This window comes from Pygocentrus nattereri, chromosome 5 (assembly GCF_015220715.1).
Source record: "Pygocentrus nattereri isolate fPygNat1 chromosome 5, fPygNat1.pri, whole genome shotgun sequence".
Classification (NCBI taxonomy): Eukaryota; Metazoa; Chordata; class Actinopteri; order Characiformes; family Serrasalmidae; genus Pygocentrus; species Pygocentrus nattereri.
Genome location: NC_051215.1, coordinates 10,733,283 through 10,747,092, shown reverse-complemented (window position 1 = coordinate 10,747,092; position 13,810 = coordinate 10,733,283). Strand labels below are relative to the sequence as shown.

Genomic DNA, 13,810 nt, shown 5'->3' with positions numbered 1-13,810 from the left:
AGGTGCACTTTGTAGTCAGAGGCAGCAAAATCATTAATCTATAGATGAAATAAGACCGGGCCAATTACTGAGTCTTGCAGGACCCCTTTAGTGAAAGGCATGGAAACTGATATTTGCACACTGTTGCTTATCTGAGAGGTAGTTTTAGGCCTAGTTTATTACATGTTTATCAAAAGTTGTTGTTTGTAAGGTACTTAAAAGAAGCAAGTGGTCAACAGTATCAAATAAATAAAAAGGGCAGCACAGCGCTTCTTTCTCTCTATGGCTGTTAAAAGATCATTTAAACAAGTGTGGTAGCAGTAATGGTGATATGTTTTTTGTAAAGCCAGACTGGTGGTTTAACAGAACAGAATTTTTTATAAAGAAATGTTGAAGTGTTTTCCAGACTTTGGTAATTCTGCATAATAAAATTGGAAGACTGAAAACGTAGGTAATATATTCTACATTAACCAGTGTCGCAAGACACGAGAAATAGGGATCCAGCCCATCCTGTCCTGTCCTTTTTCTTCATGTATTAATAGCTGGTGCTTGTCTGTCTTAGAAAACAAAACTTGTTAGACAGATATTTATATACATTTATGTACATTTTTCCACAGTTTTTGCCATGTTTTTTAAGTAAGAAGCGTATTTTGCATGGTTTTTTTGTCCTCCTTGTTTAGCTTTTTACCAATTAATGCTTTTCTTTCCACTCCTTGAACAGCTATGCATGGTTTGTTACTGTTGATTTAACTCAGTTTTTAGTGTTTGGCCTTTTAATGAAGCTGTCCTCAATTAATCATAACACCATGTAGGTTACACGATTACTGATAGATCAATAGTGACAGCCTTAGACAAAAGAAAAAAATTGCCCTACAAACAATAATCAGATTAAGCCTGTGACCCACTAGTGACATTTATCCATCTTTTATCTGTAGTACTTCACAATAAAAAAATAAACAATTTTATAAAAAGGGGGATGTGGAATATTGAAACCAGTATCTTGCACATCAGTATCATATTTATAAACTTGATGCACAATTAACTGGGGTACGTTTTTCTTTACCACTAGGGTAAGGCTGTAACAGAATGTATATGCCATATGTGCTTATTTTTTATGTATATAATAATGAGATGTCCACAGAGTTATGACTTATGCTTACATTATTTCACTTCAGGCTTGGCTCAGGACAAAATGACAATCAAAACCCCAAGGTTAACTGTCAAATACAGACAAACATGCCTCAAGAAACCAAACCAAAAACTAAATACTCTAACTAGCACAGAAAAAAGAAAGACAAAACCCAACAAGAAATTATTATTTACAAAAAATAAAAAAATGTGTGGCGCATTATGAAGTACAAAGTACAACAACAGAGACTGTTGAGCAACTGAAGTTGTACATCAAACAAGAATGGGAAAGAATTCCACCTACAAAGCTTCAACAATTAGTGTCCTCAGTTCCCAAACGCTTATTGAGTGTTGTTAAAAGGAAAGGTGATGTAACACAGTGGTAAACACGCCCCTGTCCCAACTTCTTTGGAAATTCAAAATGAGTGAATATTTGCAAAAAACAATAAAGTTTATCCGTTCGAACATTAAATATCTTGTCTTTGTAGTGTATTCAATTGAATATAGGTTGAAAAGAATTTGCAAATCATTGCATTCTGTTTTTATTTATGTTTTACACAACATCCCAGCTTCATTGGAATTGGGGTTGTATAAACAGATGCCGTCTCTTCAGTGATCTGCTCTGTAAAAATGATTTTTATAAAATAACACAAAGAGCGTCTAAGATTTTTGGCTTTCAATAGTAAATTGTAAGTATATAGCAATGCATGGTCATAGAACACAATTTCTGTTAATTTGAGGAGCTTTTACAAAAATTCATGCAGTTCCTCAAATAATTTGCCTCAAGATTAGGTCACGTAAATTCAGATGGACAAACCAAATATACCCTGGAGCATAAATTACCCTTAATTAAAATACCCTTAACAAAAGCCTGTTTTGCTAAGTGATTAGTGATTTTACTGTTTAGTCACTGGAAATAGAACAACCTTGACAGAGCAAACTGAAGGAATAACCACTGTTACTTTGCTTTTTTCAGCACCAGAGGAAGAGGAGGCCCATCCCGCCTCATTGTGTGACAAAGTCTCTTTGTACAAAGGTGACATCACCATCCTGGAGGTGGATGCCATCGTGAATGCCGGTAAGTCTTCACTCTTTAATCTAAATCTGAGCTTCTGGATGTCACCTTGCTTTAGCAGGCTATGCGGTTTGATTCTGGTGAGGTGGTACTTATTGTGCTTGGCTGACCTCTAGTGTTTAAATGTGTTTATGCTTTTTATCTGGACAAATGCTGAGGTTTATGCTGTGCAAGGAGTTGATAAATCTCTGACCGGATGTTGTGGTGAAGTCAGAAAAGGACTGAATGTCTTGCATGCTTTATAGTCAAAATGCCAACATAGAGGAACCACCTTTCCTTGGATGCTTTTTTTTAAAGCATTTGTAGCCAGAGACACAGGAAGGTGTTTAAATTAGGGGTTCTGAAATGGTACATGCTTAAGATTCAGTATTCTAACACACACCAAAGGGCCATTTAATAGTTTTAAAAATCTATCAACGTATTCAAAACATGGGATGTTATTCCCCTGGATGCATTTTTAAATTAAAAAAATAACAGACCACTTTGGGGCTTAAAACTAGTCAACAATCTGCATCCACTTTCCCTCTATTGCCCCTGCTTGTGTTTTGGCATCAAAGTGGCAAACAGTTGGTGATTGAAGTAATTTGGCTCACTGTAATGAAAATGCAGAGCTGACTTAGCGCATGGCAACTGCAGATACAGGAAACAATAGACAATAAAAATACACTCAACCATAAAACAAGCTTACATACACTTTATGGACAAAAACATTGGGACACTTACACATTACACCTACAGGAGCTTTTATGACATCACATTCTAAGGCATTAATATGGAGTTGGTCCCTCTTTGCAGCTATAACAGCTTCCTCTCTTCTGGGAAGCTTTCTACAAGGTTTTCTAGTGTGTCTGTGGGAATTTTGCCCATTCATCCAGAACAGCATTTGTGAGGTCAGGCACTGATATTGGCTGAGAGATACTGTCTCACAATCTCCATTCTAGTTCATTCCAAAGGTGTTCTATTGGGTTGAGGTCAGGGCTCTCTGGAGGCCCGTCAAGTTCTTCCACACCAAACTCACCCAGCCATGCCTGTATGGACCTTGCTTTGTGCACTGGAGCTCAGTCATGCTGGAACAGAAAAGGGTCTCCCCTATACTGTTCCCACAAAGATAGAAGCATACCGTTGTCCAAAATGTCCTGTTATGCTTAAGCACTAAGATTTCCCTTCACTGGAACTAAGGGGTCAAGGCCAATCCCTGAAAAACAACACCATAGCATCATCCCTCCTCCACCAAACTTTACAGTTGGCACAGTGAAGTCAGGCAGGTAATGTTCTTCTGGCATTTGCTGAACCCAGACTCATCTATCAGACTGCCTGATAAAGAAGCTTAATTCATCAATCCACAGAACATGTTTCCTTTGCTTCAGAGTCCAGTGGTGGCATGCCTTACACCACTCCATCTGACGCTTGCCATTGTGCTGGTGATGTAAAGATTAAGTGCAGGTGCTCGACCGTGGAAACCCTTGCCATGAAGCTCCTAGCACACAGTGTTTGTGCTGATGTTAATGCTATAGGAGATTTGGAACTGGAGGTTTGCAATTATCAAGTCAGCAGAGCATTGGTGACTATGCACTATGCTCTTCAGCACTCGGAGACCCCACTCTGTAACTTTTATGTGGTCTGCCACATCGTCGCTGAGTTGCTGTGGTTCCTAAATGCTTCCACTTTTCAGTAATATCAATCACAGTTGATCATGGAATATCTAGGAGGGAATACATTTCTTGATCTTTCTTGGTGCAATAGTAGCATCCTATTACAGTACCACACTCAAATTTAGTGAGCAAGAAAAACCCATTGCTTAGAAAAACCCATTGCTTCACAAATGTTTGAAATGGCAGAATGCATGACTGAGTACTTGATTTTATACACCTATGGCAACGGGACTGAATGAAACACCTGAATTCATTGATTAAGGAGTGTGCCCCAATACCTTTGTCCATATAGTCTAGGCCTTTACTATGCTCAGATTATGTTTAATTAATTTTAGCAGATAAATTTAAACAATTGAAAAAATCTGGAGGTTCTCCAGCCCCCTCAGCACCCCCTCACATCCCGCCTTCCTGTCTATAACATTCATTAAATGATTACAATTAAAATAATAAAAAGACGTTGATCCAAAACACTTGCACAAGCACCTGTTCATTGGATTTTATTATCAGTGACTAAATCAACAGTTGTTCTTCTGTATGCATAACATAAAACATTGAAATTACTGTCTGTGGTCACCGACCTTACAATACTGATGCAGTAGATAGAGATTAAGTTTAAAATGCTGTAAACAATATTTCTTAAAAAAAATCCTCAGTTAAAAGGCTCAGGTGGTCCTTCTATGGCATTGCTCCAAAGAACCCCTTTGACAGCTTCATTGCTAAAAATGTGGGTCACAGACATGGAAGATTTCATTCTAAGGTATGTCAGGGAGAAAAAGTGAGGTCAGGGAGGACTTTGTCTGGACATGCTCAGTGGAAATAGGAGGGCTGACATTGTTTTTCTGTCATGTTTTTTTCCCTTTGCATGACTTTCTGAGCTTGCCTGCCATACAGATCTCACTAGTACTTGCACTTGAAATCATAAGGTGTGAAATCCTATTTTCTGAAGCACACAAGATTTTCTTTTTCTTTCTGCCCCAAAACTGGTGTGTATGCTTTATCTAGCCTATTCAGCTGCATCAGTGCTCTTTACACTCCTCAAGAATCCACATGTGAATTGCTTTCTACCAGAAGAGAAGATTTAATAAAGAGGGAGACCTAAGCTTACCGCAAGCAAAATGATTGTTGACAGAACCTGAATATAAAACAGGGATTTATCAGCCTGTATGTCTAGATGCGTGCTGTTCTGATTGTTTGTTGTCACATATAATGGAGGGAGAGAGAACACAACCCTTTTTTGACTGCCAAACTGTTTGTACCTTGATCAAAATTATACATAGTAGCACAGGCTACTATTGATTGTGGATAAAATGACAGACTTCAACCATTCAGTATAGACATTTGCACCTAGTGCTGCCAAAATGAACCAATATCCACTGTGGTATGTTGTCACCAAGCAGGTGAGTGTGGGGTCAGCAGTCATGTGTTGTGTTTAAAAATGTCAATCTTTTTTTTCTGTTTGGTTTGGAAGCTACAGTGAAGTTGGCTGGTTGGTTGTTGTCAACCTCTGTGTAACAGTGTCGATGGGACATACTTCTCTTGCTATCTGCCCCACAAACCAGTAACACCTGCCTCCTTAAAACAAAATTCTTGTAGGCCCCCCAAGCCTACCCAAGTGTAATCAAATCATGCATGTGCCATTAAATCAACCAAGCAGAAGCTTCACTCCATTTAATAAACAACCAATAGACTTATGATTACATGATTACAATAAAAACAATCCCATAAGATGTGAATACATTAGAAACTTTGGGGGTTGAGGGATGGCCAAAAAAGTACATATTTTCTCATAAAGTTTCTCTACCAATTATATTGTGGCTTTTGTCTCCACCTAATGCTCTGCACATGGGGAGAATTACAGTGACATTAAGTTTTTGCCATGTTTCCCACCTCTACTGGGTAGGTTTCTCAAATAAAAGGCTTTGTTTGGGGTCAGGGTGGCATGGAGGTGCAGTGGGTAGAGCTGTTGCCTCACAACTAGAGGGGTCTGGGGTCGATTCCCCAGCTGGGCAACCAGGGTCCTTGCTGTTGCATGTTCTCCATGTGTCTGTGTGGATTTCCTCCTGCAGTCCAAAGAAATAGTGATCTGTCCAGGGTGTGTCCTGCCTTCCACCCAATGACTGCTGGGATACTCCAGCCACACCCCCCCACCATTGTGACCTAGAAGGATAAGCGGTTTAGAAGGTGTGTGTGTGTGTGTGTGTGTGTGTGTGTTTGGCCTTTCTGAGAGTGTTTATCCCTTCTGTGAGTGTGTTTCCTCTGTACCATTGTTCTTGTTATGATAGCAGGGCTGCATGATCATCAAAAGGGATAACATGAGCAAAGTAGCTGTGCACTTGTCAAAAGTTCTACCAATGCAGCTTTTTGATGTGCCAGATCTGTGTTGAAGGAAGTTCTTCCACTGAACATCTGGGTCAACTTATGATACTGACTGTCGACATATATGGTTACAGTCATCGGCAGCTGAGAACATTTGATGTAAAGATGCTGAATTAAGTCACCGTTAAGGATTTAAGTTTTTTACCCTGTAGAAGTGTCAGTTATCAGCAGCAATAACAGCAGTGTGTTGTATTTTGATATGAATAAATTCTCACTTGTAGCTCATTTAAAAAAAGCAGAAAAATTGTGTCAAAGGTGCAGAAAAAGCTTGATAACTTTATGCTTAGGTTTCACTACCATTGTTTATTCATGAATAATGTATTTTTCTTCAATTATAAATGCGTTTTGGTTAGGTGTATGAGGTAAAAAGTCCAAAATGATGACAGTTACTTTCTAGGCTCGCTTAAGAGACTTAAGGAATTTCAGCCATGTCTGTCAAAGAATTATAAAATAATAAAACAAGCTCAACCTTAATCATATTGTTTCCTCCAACTTTGTGCTTTAAAGAGGACAGAGCACATTAGAAATTGGAGAAGGCACTTCAGTGACAGGTAGCGGAGTCATGCTTATAGCCAGTTTATGCAAATTGGGGTTTATCACAAGCGAAGTGCTGTCACTGCTTAAACTGAGTGTCTTTGGGATAAGCAGTTGGCAGACTGGATACCTAAGTGTTGCACTGTGGAGAGCCACACTAACTTTTCTAGCAGGATATGATCACTGTCATCTTTGTTGTCGGAAATGAAAGGAAATTCAGAGCCTTTTTCTTGGAGGCTAAGTTGGAATGAGAGATCATGTTTATGAAATGCTTTACCTCATTTTAAATCTAAAATACTACATTTTTATTTTTGTTTATGATCTGCAAAGTGTGCGTTATCTGTGTTCATTTTTATTTCTGGAACCTTTTTCTTATTCCTAATGTTGATGTCACTAATATTGTTGATTGAACTCATGCAAGCAACACAAGCAGCAGGGGGCTTAAAAATAATGCAGACCACAACATTTACTGCAAATCCAAGCTCAGCTGACCATGTTTTAATTAACTTTGATGACTCATCCTTGTTCCATACGTATTGTGAGTCTCTGTGTTGGTAAATGTGTTCAGGTTAATGCAGTTAAGAGTCTCTGAAATATTTAGGATTAGTACTAATCAGTTGTGGATTTGGTCATTTTAAACGATTGGCATCAGTTTGCTTAACCAAGCCAGCCCCTTTTGTTTGTTTGAAGATTGTTCTATGGTTGGTGGGCCTTAGGGGTATGAATCACTAGATGCTCCACAATTAGGCCTGTCACAGTGATTGCACAATTAGGCCTGTCATAATGATTCCATTTGATCACAATTATTTTCCATAATTGTTAGTTTTCACAGTTCTATGTTTACATCAGAACATAGGGGTGTTACGAACTCAAATTTCATGATAAAATACTTAGTTGTTTCTGCATCACAGCGCAATGCATTTTTAATACAGAATTCGAAAAGAAATGCTAGCATAACTTTTGCATTTATCTATTTTTTGGTAATTCACAAACATGTTTTTAAAAAAACAATAGTGCTTCTTGAATAGGTAACTGGCACAATTAATTGTCTTAGTTGACATAAAATACATAAAAAAATATATAAAGAAATGTGCAAGATCTATATATTACATGTGGGGTTACATGCATTGTTATGGCTCCTAATAATAAAAGTAGGCATGTCCTAATCAAATATTTTCTGCTTCTGTTTCCAATTTAAGCAAGCAAGCAGCAAAATTTATTTGTGTAGCGCTTTTTACAACAGGTGTTGTCACAAAGCAGCTTTACAGAACAATCAGTACTACAGAAAGAAAAAGAAAATAAAATCCGGGTTCGAGCCCCCATGAGCAAGCCAGTGGTGAAGGTGGCAAGGAGAAGCTCCCTAAATGAGGAAGAAACCTTGAGAGGAACCAAGACTCAGAAAGGGAACTCATCCTCCTCTGGTCGACACCGGATAGCAAACATTGTTAGTATAAAGTATTATAGTACAAAGGCGGAAAAAACAGGTGGGCAGTGGTTAATTGGATTAGTTTATGATTATGCAGCAGCAGCAGCATCTGAGGGTAAGGATTGCACAGCATTGTACAGCAAGAAGCTCAATGATGGTCAAGCCGGTCCAGAAGGCTGGTAAGCAGTGACACCCGATCAAGGCAGAAGAGGCAACAGCATCAGACGCACAGGATGGGCAGCTATTCAACTTGGCAAAGAAAGGAAAAAAATGCTGTCAGTTCTGTAATGAGTGACTGATCACAGTTTACAGTGTTAACAGAGCAGCAGAGACTCCGGAAGGTCTAGATTTGACAGGGAAAACTAATTACCAAAGGCTTGACTATACAAGTAAGTTTTTAGCCTAGACTTAAAAACTGTCCTGAACATTAACAGGTAGATTATTCCAAAGCTGGGAGGCTTTGTATGAGAAGGCTCTCCCCCTAATGTAACTTTATTAATTCATAAATAAAGTAAGCCAGCAACTTGAGATCTAAGTAGGCGTGATGGTTCATAATAGGAGATAAGTTAACTCAGGCACTGAGGGGCGAGTCCATTTAGAGCTTTATAAGTCAGTAATAAAATTTTAGGGTTGATAAAACTAGGCTGATATGGTCAAACTTTCTGGTTCTTGTGAGGACTCTGGTTGCAGCACTGAGGCTTACTATTTTACTTTTTAATGGAGCCACTCTAGAGTAGATAAAAAAAAGTATCCTCTAAGAACTTAGTCATAATATCTAACTCAATAGGATTAGGTGGAAAGCTGACAGAAGCTGATAATTGCGGAAGGTTTCTGATAAAGCTGCCAGCTGTGGAGGAAGTTATAGTCCTCTTAACATGATAACATGGTGATGAACGCTCATTACCACTAAAGTGAATTTCATATGAGCTTAAGTAATGATCTGAGACTGCTGTGCTCTGGGGGAGAACGGCAAAGTTATCTATGTCTACACCCAAGATCAGTATTAAGTCTAGAGTGTGGTTGAGGTAGTGTATGGGCCCCTTTATAATTTGGGTGAAACCTACCGAGTCTATGATAGATATAAATGCCTTACTTAGTGCATTGTGAGGATTGTCAAAGTGGATATTAAAATCCAATTTTAATAAAATTTTTGGACAGTTATTATTTTATTATTACATTATTATTATTATTTAAACTTGATAGAAACTCAGAGAATTCCTGTAAGAAGTGAGAATGTGGCATGGGCAGCCTGTAAATTGTAATTAGTTAAAAGGATTTTTTATTTGTTCCTCGATCAAGTATATTAAGTAAAAGACCTTTGAGATGAGAATTTATAGCCTACTTTCTGGCCTAAAGCTTTCGTATGGATGGTTGCTATACCTCCACCACGGCTGCTTAAATGAGGGCTATGCACATAGCTGTAGCCTGTGGGGGTGGCTTCATTTAGACTGAGGTATTCATCAGGTCTAATCAACGTTTCTGTGAGGCACAGAGCATCAAAATTGTGATCGGTAATAATTTAATTTGCCTTATTTAAAGTAGAAGCGCAGTAACACTAGCATTATAAGTTGTAGTGTTTCTATTTTTGGCACTACGCTTTATAGTCAGTGGATGGCCCTCTCGATGTTCCATGACAGAACAACAGATCCCAGATACTTAATATAAAATATTAAGTATTAAATATTAAAATATTAAGTATTAAGTACTAAAATATTAAATATTGACTGATACTGATTCAGTACTTTTATATACGAAGATTGTGCAGTTACACAGCGCACTCTTCAAGTCTTCCAATTTTAAGTTTGAAAAATCAATCCAATTTAAGCAAATGACTTCTTTGCATGTTCTTAAATGCTTGGCTAGATCTGCAGAACTGTTTAGCGTGCAATACAGAATGTCATTAATTAAAACTGGAGTTGATCCATTGTGCAGTAAGGCTAAGCTATGATACTGGACAAATATCCGAACTCTAAATGTCAATAGTAAAGTTGATTGCAGTCTCATCTATGAAGCAATCACACAGGTGGTCATGGGATTTATTGTGAAGCTCTGCCATGGCAGTGTCAGTCGTGTTGAGATGGGAGCAATGTGGCTTGCAAAACTCCAAAATACAATGAAAACTTACAAATCCAATTCCGAAAGCTGGGACTGTAGGCAACATCTAAATAAAATGGACAGTGATCATTTGCAAATCCTTTATGACCCGTATTCAATTGAAGTACAGTACAAAGACAATATCTATCTAAGGTTTGAACTAATCAACTTTATTGTTTTTGTCCATATTGCTTAATTAATTAACCAAATTTGATGCCTAGAACATGTTCCAAATATTAGGGACAGGGGCACGTTTACCTATGTGTTACATCACTTATCCTTTTAACATTGTTCAGTAATCGTTTAGAAATAGCATATCACTTGTGGACCCCCCCCCCCCCAATTTTTCATAATTTGCTACATGTTTTCAATGGAAGACAGGCCTAGACTGCAGACAGGCCAAGACTGCAGACAGGCCAATCTAGCACCTGCGTGCTCTTACTACATGCCACGCTTTCATAACACACGCAGAAGGTAGTTTGATGTTGATGTTGTCTTGCAAGGAATCAAGGGCGTCCCTGAAAAAGACGTCATCTAGATGGCAGCATGTGTTGCTCCAAAATGAATATTTTACCCCTCAGAATTAATGGTGCCTTTACAAATATTTAAGGAAGACAAAAAAGACTTCTCCGCGCCATTTTGTAGACACATTATGTAATGTTTCATGCATTTAAAAGAATAATAATGAATGAGTAATAATGTATTGATACCTGAGTCTCTAATTATTAATACTGTTCTTTTCATGCGTAGTATTGTAATGTATAATTTTTCTCTCACCCTTAAGGCAAGTTTGGGGGACTAAGCGGTAATCATTATGATGATACTGTAGTAGATATAAATTACACATTGTGAAAGAATTCTTTGATCTTTTAATTGATCTTTGAATGTGTATTGTCATGTATTGACATGTCACAACGACTGATTTACTGCCTCAAAAGTTTAATAATATTAATTTATGTTATTAAGCTGTCCCCGCTTTTTTTGCTTGCATGCTTTTTTGTATGCATGGCTCTTCAAGGGTTCTTTAGTAAAGAAAATAGTTCCATATGGAACCATAAACACTCAAAGAACCCTTTACATGGTTAGGTTTTTTGCATTATGAAAGGGTTCTTTAGGGTTCTCTATATAGAACCTTTTGGATAGCACAAAAAATGGTTCTGCTATTGTCACAATGTCAAGTCTGTAACAACCCTTTTTGGTGCTGTATAGAACCATACACAACACATTCTCCATCAGTCTGAAGAACCTTTTCACTATGGCAAGAAACATTTACTCATGCAAATATAGAATCATTTTCATTACTAAAGAACCATCATTTTTAAGAATGTACCTTTCAGCAAAAAAGAAAGCGCATGCAGTATGTCATTGTTTTCTTGCATTGTAAATATCACTACAGAATCTTTACTGTATAATGTGACTTGAAGCATAACTGAATTTGCACAGTCTGACCTGGAGCTCGGACAAGATTTTTATTTTTAGCATCTTGTGCAGTGCAAAATGCAGTAAACATGTAAGACCACTCTAATTGCACAAAAACAGGCTTTTGTGGTCCTTACTTGTTATTTAAGATGACTCATGGCATTTTTTGGCTTTTACTTTAAAAGTCAGGCAGAAAATCAATTGACCTTCATATTTAGCTCTTGTTGCCTAAGCAGGCTTTGAAAAACAGATACCAACATGTCAGTCAGTCCCCACCAGTCATTTTGTTTGGACCTACGCCAACTCTCGAGCTTGAATCAAGCTTGCCCTTGCTCACACACGGCAGACCACTTTCCCACCCCCGTGGGTCATATTAGCTGAAGGAGACAATGTCTCAGACCTTGAGTGAATGTTTCTGGCTGCTTCCTCTACACTCTGGCAATCAACAGCTTCCTGGATGACTCAGGCCTTTCCATCATGAGAACATCTTCCTGTGCAGAGTTCTAATTTCTAATTTACAACATTTTGCATTTATGTGCAAGGCCTAGGCACCTTTATGTCACATTATGTAACAGTAAAAGTAAAAAGACTGAATACCCACATCCAGCTTTAACTACTGAAGCACTAATAGAGAAGACATCTGTTGACACTTGGTTTCCAAGGAAGGGAAGGAAAGGCTCCAGAACCCTTTTGGTACCTTCAGTTTTTCATTTTATAGAATCTATGTATTTGAACTCTCTAAAGGCAGTTAGGTTTTTTTTTGTTTCATTTGCCTACATTCAGTATTTTAATTAGATTTCTTTAATACATTTAAGTATTAAGGATTAAAAAGGATATTTTTTCATTAGGCTAATTTTGCAGAGGGGGCCAGTATTGTTGCCACGATAATCATGCCACAGTCTGTTTTTCTGGGCATAAAATGGGTATTTTCAGTATATAAATGAAATGATTAGACCTAAAGCAAAATAATATAATAAAAAAAAAACATAACTGTTAGACCAGTCATACTGTAATAAGGGTTTGGCTGCAGGAAAATCTGTTCACTCACTAGTCAAATTATGTTAGTTTTTCTAATATTTTGTATGTCCGCCTTTGTGATTCAAGCCTTGTTGGCATAGATGATACTAATGCAGCAGAAACCTGTAAAGAGATATTCTGCTATTCTTCACACATGATTGTTTTCAGCTCTTCTTTACAGAAGGATTTTCCGCTTTAAGATTCTGGGTTCTGTAGGATTCTACAGGTTCTAAAGGATTCATGTAAGGTGAAGTACTTGGCCAGGTGCTTGGTGTATCACTGTCGTGTTGGAACCTTTTTTTTCAAGCATTTTGAGGACTGATATAACATTATATAACATGTTTTACAGTTAGCACTGTGCAGTCACTGTGATGTCTTGTTCAGGTCCACAGAAAACACACTGAATCCCATTTAATCCAAACAAGTTAATCTGACTTTCATCTGACCAGAGAATGTATGACCAACAATCAGGCTAGTTTTTATAATCTTTTGCAAACCTAATGCTGCATTTATGCTGCTCTGGTACGTCAAGACACCGCAACATGTCCTATTTGTTTTCAATGTGAAACATCAAATGTGACCACACGGTGCCTGATGGGTCCATTGTGACAAGTCTGGGGGATGTGGTGCAGCTGAAAGCACAGCAGAGCAACACGATGTGTCTACTAAATCAGAAGACAGCTGGCATTTGTGTGATTTATGTCTGCAGTTTAAGGTATAAAACATTACTCATCAAACATTCCCATGTGACATGGAAGACCGACAGTGAAAGCTAATATATTCAAGCACAACTGTTCGCCTCCAAAGTTTAAATCCAAGTGGAAAAGTAATTGGATGGATGATAATAAGTTTAAACTTATTAAATATTTTTTTTAAATTGCCTTATGGTGCACACTATCTGATTATTAAAAAAAATAGAAGCATTAATTACATAAATATCAACCAAGCAAGACTCAATTTCAATTGCATTTCACAGGGAACTCACAACACCCCTGGCAGTGCAAACATGGCATTAGTCTTGTAGTTTTATGCTGATTATGCCTGTTAGTAACGGTTTGCTTTTTGGATGTTGTACAGAGAGGTTCGGTGCACAGTTTCTGAAGGTGAATC

At 37.8% G+C, this 13,810-nt stretch overlaps 1 protein-coding gene across 1 annotated transcript in view; it reads left to right on the top strand.

The window, feature by feature from the left end:
- The window catches only part of macrod2 (mono-ADP ribosylhydrolase 2), a 1,076,631-nt gene that overhangs the window by 19,487 nt on the left and 1,043,334 nt on the right, over nt 1-13,810 (top strand). The window contains exon 3 of the mRNA XM_037538560.1: nt 2,084-2,185. Coding sequence (XP_037394457.1) covers nt 2,084-2,185 — 102 coding nt within the window. The remainder of the gene's footprint in view (nt 1-2,083; nt 2,186-13,810) is intronic.